The following is an 18,864-nucleotide window of genomic DNA, read 5'->3' on the forward strand; positions in this document are numbered from 1 at the left end:
ATCATTTGGGAAATTGTGGCCATCTGTCTATCTTTATAAGTTTCAAATTCTCAGTAGATTATTCTGAGGTCTCAGGTCTGTAACACCCCTTGCAGTGAGAGTTCCCTAGGCATTGGTCTCATTATCAGTGAAGTATGATGGATCATGGTTATACATTTCTCCTTAGTTACAGAAAACCTACAGAGAAAACAACTAAACACTGGCTTTCGCTCATATTAAATCATCTCTCCTAACCACATATTCATGGCTGATTGGTGGTATCTGTATTATTATTATTATTATTATTATTATTATTATAAACTTATGCTGCTTTTATCCATTTGTCCACAAGAGGGTGTTTCCAAATCATTCTATCCCTATCCATTGCACTCAGCTTCACTAACAGAGCAGACTGAGCAGAGCACTAGCGTGAATATAACATTAATCCATACAGAAAGGAGCTATTAATTCTTAGTTAGTACCAAAATCAGAGTATTTTATAAACTGCTTGTGCTTCTTCATATCGATAGCAATTATTTACTCCGTAAAGCAAGTGCTGATTCATTTAGTCCACGAGGATTTTGTTTATAGTTCATTGACAAAATGTCTAAACATCTCAACATGCATATTGGCAAATATCCAGAACATCCATATTGGTATTGATTTCTAAAATCTTCACTAAGTCACTGTGCAAACAACTACACTAACACACACCGATCCCCTCCACAGAGCACTGTCAATGTCTTATTTACTAGTATCTATTAAACTACAATATCGGTGTACATGCAACTACAGGAAGTCTGCTTCATTCAGTACACCCCAAATGTTGCACAATTAAAGAAATACTCAATATAATATACAGCTGTTTACAGCATTTATAGCAGCTGTAAACGCTTCTTCTCTCACCAGTCTCTGGAAGACAAAAACAAACAAACAACAACCCTTGCCATTTTACCAAAGAAACCAAAGAAAGCATAAGCTCCTCTGTCCTGAAGACTTTTCCATGGGAGCAAACTTAGTAACTGTTACAAAGCTCTGACACGGGACTTCCATCCATCTATCCATCCATCCATTATCCATAACTGCTTATCCTGTGCAGGGTCGCAGGCAAGCTGGAGCCTATCCCAGCTGACTATGGGTGCGAGGCGGGGTACACCCTGGACAAGTCGCTAGATCATCACAGGGCTGACACATAGAGACAAACAACCATTCAGAGCCACCAATTAGCCTAACCTGCATGTCTTTGGACTGTGGGGGAAACCGGAGCACCCAGAGGAAACCCACACAGACACAGGGAGAACATGCAAACTCCAGACAGAAAGGCCGTTGCCAGTCACTGGGCTCAAACCCAGAACCTTCTTGCTGTGAGGTGACAGTGGTAACCACTACACCACCGTGCCACCTACTTGGGACTTCCATCCATTCATCCATTAACTGTAGCCGCTTATCCTGTTCTACAGGGTTGCAGGCAAGCTGGAGCCTATCCCAGCTGACTATGGTCGAGAGGTGGGGTACACCCTGGACAAGTCACCAGGTTATCGCAGGGCTGACACATAGACACAGACAACCATTCACACTCACATTCACACCTACGGTCAATTTAGAGACACCAGTTAACCTAACCTGCATGTCTTTGGACTGTGGGGGAAACCGGAGCACCCGGAGGAAACCCATGCAGACATGGGGAGAACATGCAAACTCCACACAGAAAGGCCTCCACCAGCTACTGGGCTCAAACCCAGAACCTTCTTGCTGTGAGGTGACAGTGCTAACCACTACACCACCGTGCTGCCCTAGGCACAATCAAGGTCAAAGTACAGGCAAAGTTCAATAAGCAAACAGGACAAACTTGGCAAAACTAGAATCAAAAACCAGGAAGTCTAGTGAGGATCAAAACACTAGAAACAACGAACTGTTGTTTTGTAATGAACTGAAGAACACGTTACGAGGCTTCGCAAAGCCTCTATGATAGTGTGAGTGCTTATATGCTATTTGTATGATTGTGTGGGTGAGTCCAGGAGGGTGCAATCAGTATGTGGGTGAACTTGAATGACAGAGTTTTCATACTGTTTGCCATGATGGTTACTGGGAGTTGGAGTGGTAATGTCTGTATACCACAGTGTGTTCTGGGAATCAGAGTCCTGAACAGACTCCGGTGCTGACGTGACAATTTATGACTAGCCTTTGACTTTTACACCATCTAGCATGTAAGTCCATATGAAAGAGTTACTATGAGCTGTATTAGAACAATCATATTAATATAAATTTGTAATTTGCCTTGAAGCAAGCACTACTGTCAGAGCTGCTGTTATAGAAAATTAATTAACACTTTCTGACTAATCAGATTCAAGGATTCAATACCACTGCAGGATAATTAAATAACACTTCAAATCTTGACTATACGGTATAACAAAAATTCAAACCTACAATCATTACACTCCAACAATAAATGTCTTAGGATGAGATAGAGGTGTGTGCAAGACTGGTTTTAAATCTCACTGCCTTCTGCACCCACGATTATTATTTTTATTTGCAATTTTTTTCTAACAAACTTGTTTCTCTTTCTTAACATATGAACAAATTAGTCATTTAAACCTCAGCAACTCTGAGCAGGATAAAGCAGTTGCTGAAGATGTATGAATGAATGAAAGAATAAACATGGTAAATGCATCATACTGAGTGAGTACACAATACACTCCCATATTAATGAACATGGACTTTCTTTGTACAGCAAGCTTCATATCTCATAACATGTTCCCGTCTGCATGAAAGTAAAAAACGCCAGCTCACATGGCTTTTTGTTGGGTCCTATGGGGTCCTAGTCCTGATGCTACTTATAGTCTGAGACAGACCTGACAGAAAGAATTATAAAAGCTGTTCTTATGAAGTTTGACCTCATGCACTCGAGCAATATAGTAAAAAGTCATTAAGTGGTGACATTGGTTTTGTTGCATTCATGTCTAATCATGTACAAATGGACCATGTTGGTAACTCCAATAATAAATTCCACTGCAAAAATTACATCTTGACAAGTAAAACTGCTATGATAGCAAATTAAACCAATGTTTCTCTTTAATAGACAACAAATATAAGTTACTAAACTTATATCTAGATACAGTGGTGCTTGAAGGTTTGTGAACCCTTTAGAATTTTCTATATTTCTGCATAAATATGACCTAAAACATCATCAGATTTTCACACAAGTCCTAAAAGTAGATAAAGAGAACCCAGTTAAACAAATGAGACAAAATATTGTACTTGGTCATTTATTTATTGAGGAAAATAATCCAATATTACATATCTGTGAGTGGCAAAAGTATGTGAACCTTTGCTTTCAGTATCTGGTCTGACCGCCTTGTGCAATAATAACTGCAACTAAATGTTTCCAGTAACTGTTGATCAGTCCTGCACACCGGCCTGGAGGAATTTTAGCCCATTCCTCCATACAGAACAGCTTCAACTCTGGGATGTTGGTGGATTTCCTCACATGAACTGCTCACTTCAGGTCCTTCCACAACATTTTGATTGGATTAAGGTCAGGACTTTGACTTGGCCATTCCAAAACATTAACTTTATTCTTCTTTAACCATTCTTTGGTAGAACGACTTGTGTGCTTAGGGCCGTTGTCTTGCTGCATGACCCACCGTCTCTTGAGATTCCGTTCATGTACAGATGTCCTGACATTTTCCTTTAGAATTCACTGGTATAATTCAGAATTCATTGTTCCATCAATGATGGCAAGCCGTCCTGGCCCAGATGCAGCAAAACAGGCCCAAACCATGATACTACCACCACCCTGTTTCACAGATGGGATAAGGTTCTTATGCTGGAATGCAGTGTTTTCCTTTCTCCAAACATAACACTTTTCTCATTTCAACCAGAAAGTTCTATTTTGGTCTCATCCGTCCACAAAACATTTTTCCAATAGCCTTCTGGCTTGTTCACGTGATCTTTAGCAAACTGCAGACGAGCAGCAATGCTCTTTTTGGAGAGCAGTGGCTTTCTCCTTGCAACCCTGCCATGCACACCATTGTTGTTCAGTGTTCTCCTGATGGTGGACTCATGAACATTAGCCAATGTGAGAGAGGCCTTCAGTTGCTTAGAAGTTACCCTGGGGTCCTTTGTGACCTCGCTGACTATTACATGCCTTGCTCTTGGAGTGATCTTTGTTGGTCGACCACTCCTGAGGAGGGTAACAATGGTCTTGAATTTCCTCCATTTGTACCACGAGCGATTGCTCTAAGACAACGAGGGAGGCTCAGCCTCCTCTAAAAATGACGAACATCGTGTAGGATGAATTGCACTAGGCTTATGTTATAGCCAACCTTATAACATTGCTATTTCAGATCCAGAATCATAGAAATATATGTGCTCAACCCAACTACAGTGCAAAATCATTCCGTTATAACTTTCCCCAGTTCGCCTAATGTGCGCGTGAGTTTATCCCCCTCGTGACAGCGCGATGTAGCCCAGCCTCGGTGGACTTCAATGGCATTTGGGAGCTATGCGCTTTTCAATATCAAAATGCAAGACGGTTATTGGACAAATACTGCGAAAACGCCCGCCCACGGAGTCCCACGGACTCCCAGCCTCAGTGGACTTCAATGGCATTTGGGAGCGATGCGCTTTTCAATCTCAAAATGCAAGACGGTTATTGGACAAATACTGCGAAAATGCCTGCCCACGGACTCCGAGCCTCACAGTGGGAGGGACATGGCAAAGCTTTCCGCGAGGAGACTGGTGATTGGTGAAAGCGGCCGGATATTTTCTTTGATTGACAGCTCGTTTCAAATATAGACAGGCAGCGGTGAATTTCAGTTCAGTCCCATGCGGATTCGTAAGTGGTGTGGTGTATTGTAAGAGATCAGCTTACATTTCGATTTCATTCATTACATACGGTTTCTACCAGCTTTTTTAGTTTGTATATATTTTCATTGGAAATAAAGTGTAAATATAGTGTTGTCAAGTTTGCTATCTTAGTTCCAGAAATTTCATTTATTTGAGTGACTGAACTTGAACTTGAGGGGGCTAGTCAGCTAGCAAGAAAGCTGCGCACGGATGCCAAGCATTGCTGATTTAATTTTGGCGAAGCCATTTGCCAGTCTTCCTTTCGAGGAAAAAATTAAAATTAAAGAGCAGGGTAGACCAACACCTCAAATTGACTTGGTGAAAAAGGTAGGGAATAATACTCGTTCCTTTCAGCTCTCCTGGTACGAGAAAGTGAATTGGCTAACAGCAAGTGACCCACATCAACAACAGTTAGTAATATGTCATGGATGGACCAAAAATATAGAATCTATGTAAAATGTTTATGCTGAGTATATTATATTGGAATATATATTTTTCTGGATATGAATTAAACACAGCTACAATTTGGAAAACATTTTTAAACAAAAACACAGCCGAGAACATTTCACACTACAGACCTGGATTAAAAGTGAAGGGTTATCAAAATTGTCAAAAGAACATTTCTCAGTCAAAATAAGTAAAATATAGGGAAAGTGTCATTGAATGAAATGTGTGGCACCCAGCTCTACTGCTGAGGTTCCTGACAAAGAGCTGCTTTCAATAATGATCAATTTTTAAACAACATGCCACAATTTTAAAATATAAAATGTTAAAATATACCCCCCCCCCGAACACCACCATCATGTATATTGGACAGTAGGCTAATGGGCCAAAAGAACCTGTTATTTCACAGTTTGTGACCCTGCCAACAATCAGCCAGATCAGAGGCAAGAGTATAGGCAAAATTGATGTGTTTTTTCTTTTAAAATCTGGAAATATCATAACCGACCAGCCTCCCCTGTTTGAAAGACTACCAGCCGCCAATGATTTGTACACAGTCTGTCTGACTGTGGATTGGTGGAGTCCAAACTCTTTAGAGATGGTTTTGTAACCTTTTCCAGCCTGATGAGCATCAACAACGCTTTTTCTGAGGTCCTCAGAAATCTCCTTTGTTCGTGCCATGATACACTTCCACAAACATGTGTTGTGAAGATCAGACTTTGATAGATCGCTGTTCTTTAAATAAAACAGGGGGCCCACTCACACCTGATTGTCATCCCATTGATTGAAAACACCTGACTCTAATTTCACCTTCAAATTAACTGCTAATCCTAGAGGTTCACATACTTTTGCCACTCACAGATATGTAATATTGGATTATTTTCCTCAATAAATAAATAACCAAGTATAATATTTTTGTCTCATTTGTTTAACTGGGTTCTCTTTATCTACTTTTAGGACTTGTGTGAAAACCTGATGATGTTTTAGGTCATATTTATGCGGAAATATAGAAAATTCTAAAGGGTTCACAAACTTTCAAGCACCACTGCATTTTTAATCATTTCATGTTTGTCGTAGTCACATCATTTCACTTATTTCAAGCACTTATTTCTAGAAAGAGGCAGAATTGTATGATATCTTCAATTATAATCATTTTTGCAGTGTATTTGAATTATAAACATTTTTGATGGAAGACTTTATGAAAACTAGTCTGAAAAACATGTAGAGCGGCAGCTACAATTATCGACACCTTACTGATCTTCTGGCTGCTGCAAAAGTAGAAAAGACTTTCAATATGTAAACTGTGCATGAATAATTACTCAAACCTCCACTGGAAAAAAAAATGAATTGATTCCTGATTACTTAGCGTATCAGATCATGTGACACCGTTCCACAATTATTGACACCTTTGTCAACAGTTATTGACATCGTTCCGCAATTATCGACATCCAGAAGATTATTTATATAAAAATTATCGGTATATGGTATTAAGTTAACAAAACATGGTTTTTATTTAAAATTTGTTTTACAGAGACTTATATTTAGTATGAAATATCTTTTATATAAATATATGGATGTCGGTGTTTACGTAAATGAGGAAGTAATTCTCATGTTTGTAAACAAATGGACTGATAATGTTTAACCTGTGTCAGAAATTTTTTGTTCCACTTTCTACCCACTTTCTAAGAATTTTTGTAGATCACATTTTGTTAATCATTTGTTGTTGTTTGTATTAATTTCTAGTTTTGTAGTTTAGCAATAAATCTCAACAGGCGACTGACATTGTAACCACATGGAAATCCAGGTCAAAAGTCAAATGTCATTCCTCGAACCAAAATATAAAATGTCTACTGATATTGTAATATGTGGTAGATATTTACAACAAACTTCAAAAATAATTTTCTGAATGGAATAGGAAAATCTGAATATTTCAAGCATGTAATTTTTTTATATGCTCAGAATTTAATTCTGGTCTAATTCTATTTATTACGATTGGATTCCAAATACTCTATAAACATTCCATTCTGTTATGAATCAGAAAAAAAAATTATAAACCACAGCACTTTTATTTTTTTTTAAAGTACTTCATCTACTTCAACAATGTGACACAAAGATCGATCCATAACAGTTGGAAATGTCACTTAATTCCACAGTGTGTCGATAATGGTGGACACCGGTGAAAGTGATCACTATTATCGACACCTCACGTGACTTCTCAAACGCACATTTAGATACAAAATGGTGACTGTCAAATGAAAGAGTCAGAAACAAAGTAGGTTTCGACAAGGAGATCATGAAATATCGGTGAATTTGATCAGTGAAAACATGCCTGTGATCTTTCCATCATGCTTACCTGCGATGATAACGTCCGGGTTTTCCTCAAATTGCTGATCATGCTAAAAAAAATTCCATCTCAGGTAATGAGCTGTGTCATCAGATGACAACATCAAAGGGCGAGGGCGGGTTTTCTGGTTGATTAATTAACCAATAATAACTGTTGTAACTGAAAGTCACCTTTGCAAAATTGTTTTTTATTGGTAAATCTGAAAAGGTGTCGATAATTATGCACTGCTGATAACTGTAGCCACCGCTCTATTATATTTAACAGTTATTCCACAAAATCAAGTCATACATGAGCTGATGTTCGACGAGGCACGTAGCACTGAGTTGGCTATAAGACTGAGTGGAATAACTGTTTTATTCTATCCACATTCACTGGTTTTTGAGAAACAGAGCATTTTTATTTTTTGCAAATTTGCGAAATAAAAACTTTATACAAAACGTCCGATCAAACCATTTCCGCTTAAACAAACCGGTGAAATGACAGTAAGTGTTTGTGAAAAATGCTATAATAATAATTCTTGAAAAATACAAGATATGTTCTTACCATCAAATACTTTTATTCCATATTTTGTTGCTTTTTTTGTATTTTGGGGGGTTTCCTTCTTCTTTAGGGTTTTTTCTGGCGGTTACCGGTAAAGGTGCATTATGGCCACTGACTGGGCTGAAGTGTGGAACAGGAGATACCGGGGCGGGGGAGGGGGGATATATATATTCTTTTCGCTATTTCTGATAATTTTTGGGGTTTTGCTTTCGAGTAGAGTTTTTATTTTGTCCTTGGTTGGTTCAGCAACACACTCCGCCATTTTGTTTTTCTCTACTCACGGTATATGCACTGATATCCTAGTAGTACAGCAGCCAATCAGAGCATGCGATTGCTCATATCCAGTGAATGTGGATAGAATAAAATCTTTTATTGATCCAGCAACTGACCTTGGACTTTGATTGTACTGTAAATGAGTTTTGAATAAACAGGTTTTCTGTTCTTTTCTCAGTACATCGAGAAAAAAAAATTATTGTCATGTTAATCTCACACACATGCACATCACAGCTGCAGATACAGTATAGACAAGGTTGAAAAATGGAAGAGTGTTACTTTATAACCATCATTCGTGCTCTGTATTAGTCATTTTATCAGTTAATTACGCCATTCTACCAGCCTAAATCCTGGGGTTTATGACCCTGGGGGATCTTTCTGCATGCTACTTAAAGTTGTAGCCCAGCTTAGGTCACTTATAAGCAGCAGGAGCCTCTGTGATGTGCGAAGATAATCAATAAGAAGCTGTGTCACTGCGATTGAGTACCTACTCCGAGTATGTGAGTGGCACTGAGGAGCGAACTGCACTCTTTAGGCTCAGCCTGCAGGCAAACTTGTTTGCTGTTTGTTGTTTGCTGTTGTCGTGCTGACTGAGTGAGGAAAGATGGATGGAGTGGAGATGTGCAGTTTGACAGACGGACTCTAGTCATTAATCCTCTCTCTCTCTCGCTCTCTCTCTCTTTCTCCATCCTTGCCTAAATCACTCCATCCTTGTCTCATCTCCTCATCCCAATCAAAAGCTCTTCCTCTCCATCTCATCCCCATGTTACAGAATGGTCTCTTCCGACATGCCTTAAGACATTTTGTGTGTATAAATTCTTTTTGATGAAGTTCACATTGCTTCTTTGGTCTGCTGTTACAAATTAAGTAAAGTTATTCTCTGAGCAGTAGCCATCATTAACACAAGAAAAGTGTCATTAGTATAATAAACAGAATTTAGTAGATGGCGATAATACATGAAATAATGGTACTATAAATGACAAATGCTGGCTCTAAGGAGTCGAGACCTTTCGTAAACCCCTTCTTCAACCTCTAGATGGCAGAAGAGGCTTGGACACAGACAACATAAACTTAGAGATCAGATATTATTGCTATCTGTTATCATATTCAGATGCATTTTACACACTGTACTATGTATGTATGCATGCACGCACATATACACACCACTATCAACCTACCTGTAGGAAGTAAAGTTGTCATAGGAGCCCACAGTGTAGTGTCTGAACAGCCTCTTTGTACGATCCTCTCTTGTTTCTGGAAGACAAAACATTTTCAAATCCAATTCAAACATATTAGCTATCAAATCCTAAATCTGTGTATGTATGCAATCTTGTCTGCCTGACTGACAGGTTGTCGTGTGAGTGTGTTTTTGTGTGTTGGCTAGTGTGTGCATAAGTGAAAGAAGTGGCTTATTAATCCTGAACCAGAGCGTCTGGTTAATAAGCCTGGCATCTTAACTCTTGCTAGAGTTATGTGATTAGACTTTGGGCTAGAAATCAATGCTCTGCTCCCCTGCAGAAGGACAATCTGCTACGTACACTTGCAGCCACACACACACGTACTGTACACACGTGACTCACCAAAGCAAGCATACTAAGACTCATTTAGTAAATACAAGGTTTAATCTTTACCTGTGAGAGCGTAACAGGTGCAGATCTATACTAGTCATTAATTTTTATTTCATATTTTAGGTGACTGTGATGTTTGTTTATGAGTTATATGTCTTTATCAGTGTATGATGCTGCAAATTCCAGTGCTGTCTTCAAAAGAGATGATTTTACATCTCTTATGTAGGACATGTTACATGTCCTGTATCTCTGGGTAAAATCAGATCAGATAGAGAGTCAGCAATAATGTCACTTCAGGCAAGCACATACTGTGTTGTGATCTCTGTCACTGCACAGGTGAGAAAGTAATGGCAAAAGAGGCAAAGATAGATAGATAGATAGATAGATAGATAGATAGATAGATAGATAGATAGATAGATAGATAGATAGATAGATAGATAGATAAGCACTGCATGACGAAATTCTTCAAAAAGCATATGCATACTTTTCCCACCTGTACATTGAGTAAGAGTAATGCAGTAATTCATAATTTTCTGGAGGAAGACAACCAGATAGAGACTAGAACACGGACAGAAAGACAGCGACAGAGACTGTTAAGGTATTTTGTAATAGAAAATACATTGATGTCCAATCTGTATTCATCTATCAGTTAAAGATTAGAGTAGCACTTTAGGCCTATGTAAGCACTGAATTACTGAAATTAGTGAGTGGTAAATGATCTAGTGCTAATCTGTTGGTTGATGCTGTGTTCTTGTTATTCCCATGAGAAAAGGTCAAAGCAAGACATTGCCGGTACAGTTAGAAGGGCTTTCAATCATTAAAAAAAAAAAAAATCAACCATAAAAGACAAAATTGGGGCGGCACGGTGGTGTAGTGGTTAGCGCTGTCGCCTCACAGCAAGAAGGTCCGGGTTCGAGCCCCGTGGCCGCTGAGGGCCTTTCTGTGAGGAGTTTGCATGTTCTCCCCGTGTCCGCGTGGGTTTCCTCCGGGTGCTCCGGTTTCCCCCACAATCCAAAGACATGCAGGTTAGGTTAACTGGTGACTCTAAATTGACCGTAGGTGTGAATGGTTGTCTGTGTCTATGTGTCAGCCCTGTGATGACCTGGCGACTTGTCCAGGGTGTACCCCGCCTTTCGCCCGTAGTCAGCTGGGATAGGCTCCAGCTTGCCTGCGGCCCTGTAGAACAGGATAAAGCGGCTAGAGATAATGAGATGAGATGAAATACATAAATATGACATCATTAATTCATTGACAGTATCACTCCTTTAAAGTTTACAAAAAAGGTTTTTATATAATAATATAATTTATTTTTGCACTGGGGAGATTAATCGGAAATTGTCTATTTCAAGAAGTGATTTTATAATGGATAAAGTTATAAACTACATTTACTGTACTTAAAGAGGTATTGCACATTTGAATGTGTTTTTTGAGCTGTAAATTAAATGATGTGACTGTACTGTGGTGAAACACATCAGTGCTGGTGTTACTACTGACAAAATGACCATTTTCATTAAAATTGGCATTTTACGGGTTGAAGATGTCTCAAAACGCTGTCTACTGATTAAAATCATCCTGAAACTTGCAAGGCCAATCCTGACGAGTCCATCATTTGGTAATTCTCTACATCTTGGGGGAAAAAACAAAACAACAACAACAAAACAGTTATTCCACGAAACTGAGTCGTAGATGAGCTGACAGCCGACGAGGCGCGTAGCACTGAGTTGGCTATAAACCATGTATGACGAGATTGAGTGGAATAACTGTTTTATTCTATCCATATTCACTGGATTTTGAGAAACAAAGCATTTTTATTCTTTTATTTTTGCAAATTCGATAAATAAAAACTTTATACAAAACAGCTGACAAAATCATTTCCACTTAGAATGTAAACAAACCGGCAAAATGACAGGAGCAATTTGTGAAAAATGCCATCATAATAATTCTTGAAAAATAAAAAAAGATACATTCTTACCATCAAATACTTTTATTCCATATTTTGTTGCCTTTTTTGTATTTTTTGGGGTTTTGTTTTCGAGTAGAGTTTTCATTTCATCCTCGGTTCATTCAGCAACACGCGCCGCCATTTTCTTCTTCTTCTTTAGGGTTTTTTGGGGGTTGGCAAACCAACTTAAAGGTGTATTACTGCCACTGACTGGGCCGGAGTGTGGAACAGGAAATATTGGGGGGAAAAACTATATTATTTTAGCTATTTCGGTTTCTTTTAAATACTTGGTCACAAGTTTTTTGGGTTTTGTTTTCGAGTAGTGTTTTCAATTCTCCAAAATGCTCGAAAAACTTTTTTCAGATAGACTGGACAAATTCATTGAAAAACACAACTTCCTTACAGACAGTCAATATGGATTCAGAACGGACAGATCAACATCGATGGCACTAATGGAACTAACAGAGGAAATCACAAACTGTATAGACAATAAAAAAATAGCAATTGGAGTATTTGTGGACCTAAAAAAAGCCTTCGATACCATTGATCATAGTATATTATTAAGTAAAATAGAAAAGTGTGGTGTTAGGGGAGTTGGGTGGAGCTGGCTGTCGAGCTATCTAAGAAACAGGCAACAGTTTGTGCAGATAGGTGACCATAAATCTGATTTCATGAACATTACATGCGGGGTACCACAGGGGTCAATATTAGGTCCGAAATTATTCATATTATATATCAATGACATATGTAGAATTTCGCAAGTACTTAAATTTGTTTTGTTTGCAGATGACACCAATATTTTTTGTTCCGGTGAGAATTTGCAGCAGACTTTGGAGACAATCACAACTGAAATAAATAAACTAAAACTATGGTTTGACAAAAATAAATTATCATTAAATCTAAGCAAAACAAAGATCATGTTGTTTGGGAGACACAAAATAGATTGTAATGTAGAATTGATAATAGACAAGACTAAGATAGAAATGGTACAGGAAATTACATTTCTTGGTGTGATTTTGGATCCTAAAGTCTGCTGGAAACCTCATGTAGGATATATACGAGCAAAACTGGCAAAGTGCTCGGCAATTCTGTGGAAAACAAAACATATTCTTGATTGCAAATCCTTGCATACTCTATATTACTCGTTATTTTTGCCATATCTGACTTACTGTGTTGAAGTCTGAGGAAACACCTACAAAACCACTCTGTAGCCGATATGTACAATACAGAAAAGAGCAATAAGGACAATAAACAAAACAGGATACAGAGATCACACAAACTCACTATTCATAAAATCACACATGTTGAAATTTATGGATCTGGTCAAATTCAGAACAGCACAAATAATGTACAAAGCGAGAAATAATCTATTGCCGAAAAATATACAAGGAATGTTTAGTGAAAGAGAGGGGGGATATAATCTAAGTGGAGACCTAAATTAAAAAAAAACAAAGGTTCGAACAAATATGAAAAGCATGTGCGTATCGAGCTGTGGGGTGACTTTATGGAACAGACTGGAGACAGAAATAAAACAAAGTGCAAATATAAATCTGTTTAAAAAAAGGTACAAAAAATATTTTTAAACAAGTATATAGAAGAGGAAGTATGTTAACAGAGGATGATGAGGGATAAATAGAATAGGGTAGATTGTTATATTAGAACTAAGTTAGTATATGGTATATATGGTATATATTTATTTATGGGGATAGTTTATATCTTCATATTTACAGGGATAGGTATGTAGTAGATATTTATTTTTGTAATTATATATTTATATAGATATTTATGAAGTGTATATATGGTATATAGTATATATATATATATTTTTTTTTTGTAATTATATATTTATATAGATATTTCTGAAGTATATATATATATATATATATATATATATATATATATATATATATATATATATGTATGTAGTATATATTTATTTTTGTGATTATATATTTATATAGATATTCATGAAGTGTATATATGGTATATATTTATATAGGTGTATTAATGTAGTTAGGATTTCGGGGTAGTTAAAAAGGGGTGGGAAATTAAAAAAAGTATTGTACTTCTTCCCACTCCTTTTTCGAACAATGCGCGGTGTTTTGTAATGTCTTTGCTCTTTATGTTATTTTATTTATTATTATTATTATTATTATCTCATCTCATCTCATTATCTCTAGCCGCTTTATCCTTCTACAGGGTCGCAGGCGAGCTGGAGCCTATCCCAGCTGACTACGGGCGAAAGGCGGGGTACACCCTGGACAAATCGCCAGGTCATCACAGGGCCGACACATAGACACAGACAACCATTCACACTCACATTCACACCTACGGTCAATTTAGAGTCACCAGTTAACCTAACCTGCATGTCTTTGGACTGTGGGGGAAACCGGAGCACCCGGAGGAAACCCACGCGGACACGGGGAGAACATGCAAACTCCACACAGAAAGGCCCTCGCCAGCCCCGGGGCTCGAACCCAGGACCTTCTTGCTGTGAGGCGACAGCGCTAACCACTACACCACCGTGCCGCCCCATTATTATTATTATTAATTTATTTTCAATTTCTCGTTTTCTTTCTTTTGTATGTACAAATAGTTACATACTTTTTTATACATGTTCGAAATAAAAATAAATTCATTCATTCATTCAATCCATCCTCAGTTGGTTCAGCAACACGCTCTGCCATTTTGTTTTTCTCTACTCACTGTATATGAGCTGATATCCTAGTAATAGAGTAGCCAATCAGAGTGTGCGATTGCTCATATCCAGTGAGTGTGGATAGAATATATATTTAAATTTTTTTTTCCAAATATATGCTGAATGAGACTCACTTTTTACCATTTTTCAAAATTATGCAGTGAATTAAGTTCAGAGTTGGGAGTGAAGTTAAACTTTAAGCATCGTAGATGTATGCTTGTTCAGCTTTACCCTTTAAACCACTTTTTTTTTTTTACAGGAGAGCACAATGAATTAATAAAAAAAGTCATTATTTTATTTATTTATTTATTTATTTATTTAACAAATTGATAAAATAGCCTCTGTCTTGTACATGCATTATGATTTCATGACGTGTTTCGTGGACATATTGATTTGTAAATCATTCAGAGAAGTTTTTTTCTTTAAATATTTAAAAAAGTGACAATTATAAGTAATTTCTAAACACATACTTTGCATACTGTTTTCTGAAGTACATCGAAAGCAGTGTGAATACAATTTTTTTTCAACCACAGTACTTGTTACCACAAACAACATTTACTCAATCTTATTAAATTATGAAACATTATTTCACTACATCAACAATTATAGACAAAAGTGTCCAGTTGCCACATTAGTTAATATCTAACTTGCAGGATGCATGTACCAGGCATGAACTGAAATGAATAAGTGTTAATCTGTCAAACACCATGTAGATCCCCTACTAAAAAAAATACTGAAAGTGCTAACACCTTTATAATACACCAGCCCGGGAAACAAGGTTAAGGTCAATTAGGGTTAAAGTATATACGGGTATCTGATATCATACTGCGTTTTCTGATTGCCTGCAGCTTTTTGGCAACTGCTGTCATACTGTATCAGGATTAAGGACTGAGATTAAGAGTTCCTGCAGGACAGCTGAGACTCATTCACTCCAGATGGCAGAAGAACAATCAGGACTGAGGGCAAAATCAAACACACACACACACACACACACACACACGCGCGCACACGCGTCTGAACACATAACAGACAGAAAATCATAAAAGCGAGCAGAAAGTGGCATTTCAGAGTGCCACAAGAATCGTATCTGTCACTCCCCAAAGCGCCCATTAGCAGCCAGCGTTCAGAAACAAAGCCCAGACAGACATGGCTGCAAACCTGCCCATTCAAATTATAGCCACTTATCCACAACTATAATCTTTACCCAACAGTGGCTAATGATTCTCACAAACCCATGTTCCCTGTAGACTACAAATAAACATACTGTATAATCCAACTGGAAAATACTTTTAAAAACCTGAACTGATAATTTCTTGCTGCTTTAGTAATGGTTAATAATGTTATTCTGTGTTTTTACACAAGGATCAAGGGTCTTAATGGGTTAATCGGTGACTTGTGACTGATTCTACAGTTAAAGGTCTCTAATGGTGGCCTTGACACAAGTTTGTGGTTTAATGGCGATTTACGGGACCTAAAAGACTTCTGTGCTATTTACATCTATAATAACCCTGACTTATCCAGCACTTCGTATAGCATTAAAGGAGAACTGAAGTCATTTTCAAACTTGCTTTATTCCTTAACGTGTTATTCAATGACATTTTTGGTTTTAGTAACCTTATATCGTGACTCATATTGGCAACTAATTGCAATTAAATATGATACTTATTGGCCTGGGGCGGCATGGTGGTGTAGTGGTTAGCGCTGTCGCCTCACAGCAAGAAGGTCCTGGGTTCGAGCCCCGTGGCCGGCGAGGGCCTTTCTGTGTGGAGTTTGCATGTTCTCCCTGTGTCCGCGTGGGTTTCCTCCGGGTGCTCCGGTTTCCCCCACAGTCCAAAGACATGCAGGTTAGATTAACTGGTGACTCTAAATTGACCGTAGGTGTGAATGTGAGTGTGAATGGTTGTCTATGTGCCAGCCCTGTGATGACCTGGCGACTTGTCCAGGGTGTACCCCGCCTTTCACCCGTAGTCAGCTGGGATAGGCTCCAGCTTGCCTGCGACCCTGTAGAAGGATAAAGTGGCTAGAGATAATGAGATGAGATGAGACTTATTGGCCTATTCGGTTTTTAGCCATGTTGAATTTAGTTTGTTTGGTCCACGGCAGGCGTCGCTTATCCGCGTGATCTTCACAAGACTTGTGCGAGACTTCGAAACGTCAAGTGTCAGCCAGGTGTCAGTGCCGCCATTTTGAAAATTGTTTTCCAAATGAAATATTGCACAAAAATGAGTTTAAATGACGATTACTGCCTACTTTTTTCAAACTTTCCTGATTGCTATCAAAACAAAGAAAACTTCTGGCTTGATTACATCAGCATTCGAAAGAGGGCGCACGTCTTTTGACAACGTTGGCAGATGTCGGTCACTTTGATTTCTGTACGTTTTACTTCCGTCCTACGATGTCTCGCACAGGTCTCAACGAATCTCGTTTACGGCCATTACTTTGACATATGGCCTGATATATTACAGAGCGTATTTCAAACACTCATAACTTGCTATAGCAGCGACAAAATAGCGATCAAAAATGCATTCCTATTAATAAAATGAGATAAATAGAATTTTGATCATAAAAAATTGCCTTCAGTTCTCCTTTAAATGTTCTCTATAGTACAGATATTCCATTAGGATGCAACAACTGATTATACACAGAGTATATACTGAATGTGTGTCTGAATCTGAAATATTTTTTTCACATTTTATGCTTTTAGGAGGTCAGATTACGAAAATAATTTTATAATGCATAAAGCATGCTTTAAGGTGCAATGGTGCACTGCAATTGGTTACACTTAATATTTTATAAAAAGCTAGTGTATCTACATACAGTCATGTGAAAAAATAAGTACATCCCATAGAAACTGTTGATTTTTCAGCATATCTGAACAAGAAAACCCTTATATTTCACCCTCTCTAATACAGTGTCTACAGATAAAGGTGATGTACTTGAACAAAACCACAAGGAAAATTAGCTTTTTCAATCATTTATTAAACAAAAACATAAACAGAAAGAAAATACACCCTTGGCCTCAAAAGCTTTTGCCCCCTTTAACAGAAATAACTTCCTTTTTTTGCATAATTGTCCGCCAGTCTCTGACATTGGCTTGCTGAAATGTTTGACCACATTTCCATTTGCAAAAGTTGCAAGATGTTTGAGGGTTTTCTTGCAATGTACTGCCCTTTTCAGATCCCTCAACAACATTTCAATGGGGTTCATAACCCTCCATTTCTTCTTTTTGAGCCATTCCTTAGTGGATTTGCTCATGTGCTTAGGATCATTATCCTATTGAAAGGTCCACGTCCAGTTCAACCTGACTGTATATACAATAGATGGTAGTTCAGAATATAATCAGGTCTTAACTACAAGCAATGGCATTGATGGGAATGTCTCCGCCGCCAGCAAGTCTCGTCTTTCTTGTTACTAATCTCTATGCCTCAAATACCCTTAAAATAGATGTTCAGTCAGGAACAAAGCTATTAAAGAAAAACTATTTCAGACATTTGACTTTACTGTGACCTTGACCCTGTTTAGATCAATTCCAAGGTCTAATTAGTTCATCTGCTGGTTACAATGATAACTGAACATAAATCCTACAAACACTCGAATCACTCGTTCTTGCAATATCACAATAATGAGAATCTTAGATGGTCGGACAGATGGATAACCTGAAAACATAACGCCACCATCTAGTAGTAGTGGAGGCATAAAAAAGTATTGACTACAATGATGGGAAACTCCTCCACTTGATCAGGAGAAACAATTCCCGAAGGGGAAATTACAGTACAGTAAATTTAATGGGAACCTTTCATGGGGGTGGTGCAGTGGTTAGCACTGTCACCTCACAGCAAGAAGGTTCCGACGGGGGCCTCTCTGTGTGGAGTTTCTATGTTCTCCCCATCTCTGTGTGGGTTTCCTCCGGGTGCTCTGGTTCCCTCCTACAGTTCAAGGACATGCAGGTTAGGTAAAAATACCAAGCCATTGGGGTTAGACAGGCCAGTGCATACTTAGTGGCAGTCCCAAGCCTGGATAGATTGGGGAGGGTTGCGTCAGGAAGGGCATCCGGTGTAAAACCTATGCGAAATCAAATATGTGGAACAGATCCGCTGTGGCAACCCCTAACAGGAGCAGGCTGAAAGAAGAAGAATAATGGGAACCCTTTATGAATTAAACAAAATAACACTATTAAAATCTCATGAAATAAATTCACAATGGAACCAATATATCTGAAGAGGATCGGATC

The 18,864-nt window shown here is 38.2% G+C and overlaps 1 protein-coding gene across 1 annotated transcript in view; it reads right to left on the reverse strand.

Annotated features, from left to right (window-relative positions):
* Positions 1-18,864, reverse strand: part of shank3a (SH3 and multiple ankyrin repeat domains 3a) — a 520,369-nt gene that overhangs the window by 42,511 nt on the left and 458,994 nt on the right. The window contains exon 13 of the mRNA XM_060923596.1: positions 9,604-9,679. Within this exon, the coding sequence (XP_060779579.1) occupies positions 9,604-9,679 (76 nt within the window). The remainder of the gene's footprint in view (positions 1-9,603; positions 9,680-18,864) is intronic.

This window comes from Neoarius graeffei, chromosome 6 (assembly GCF_027579695.1).
Source record: "Neoarius graeffei isolate fNeoGra1 chromosome 6, fNeoGra1.pri, whole genome shotgun sequence".
In the NCBI taxonomy this organism is placed as follows: domain Eukaryota; kingdom Metazoa; phylum Chordata; class Actinopteri; order Siluriformes; family Ariidae; genus Neoarius; species Neoarius graeffei.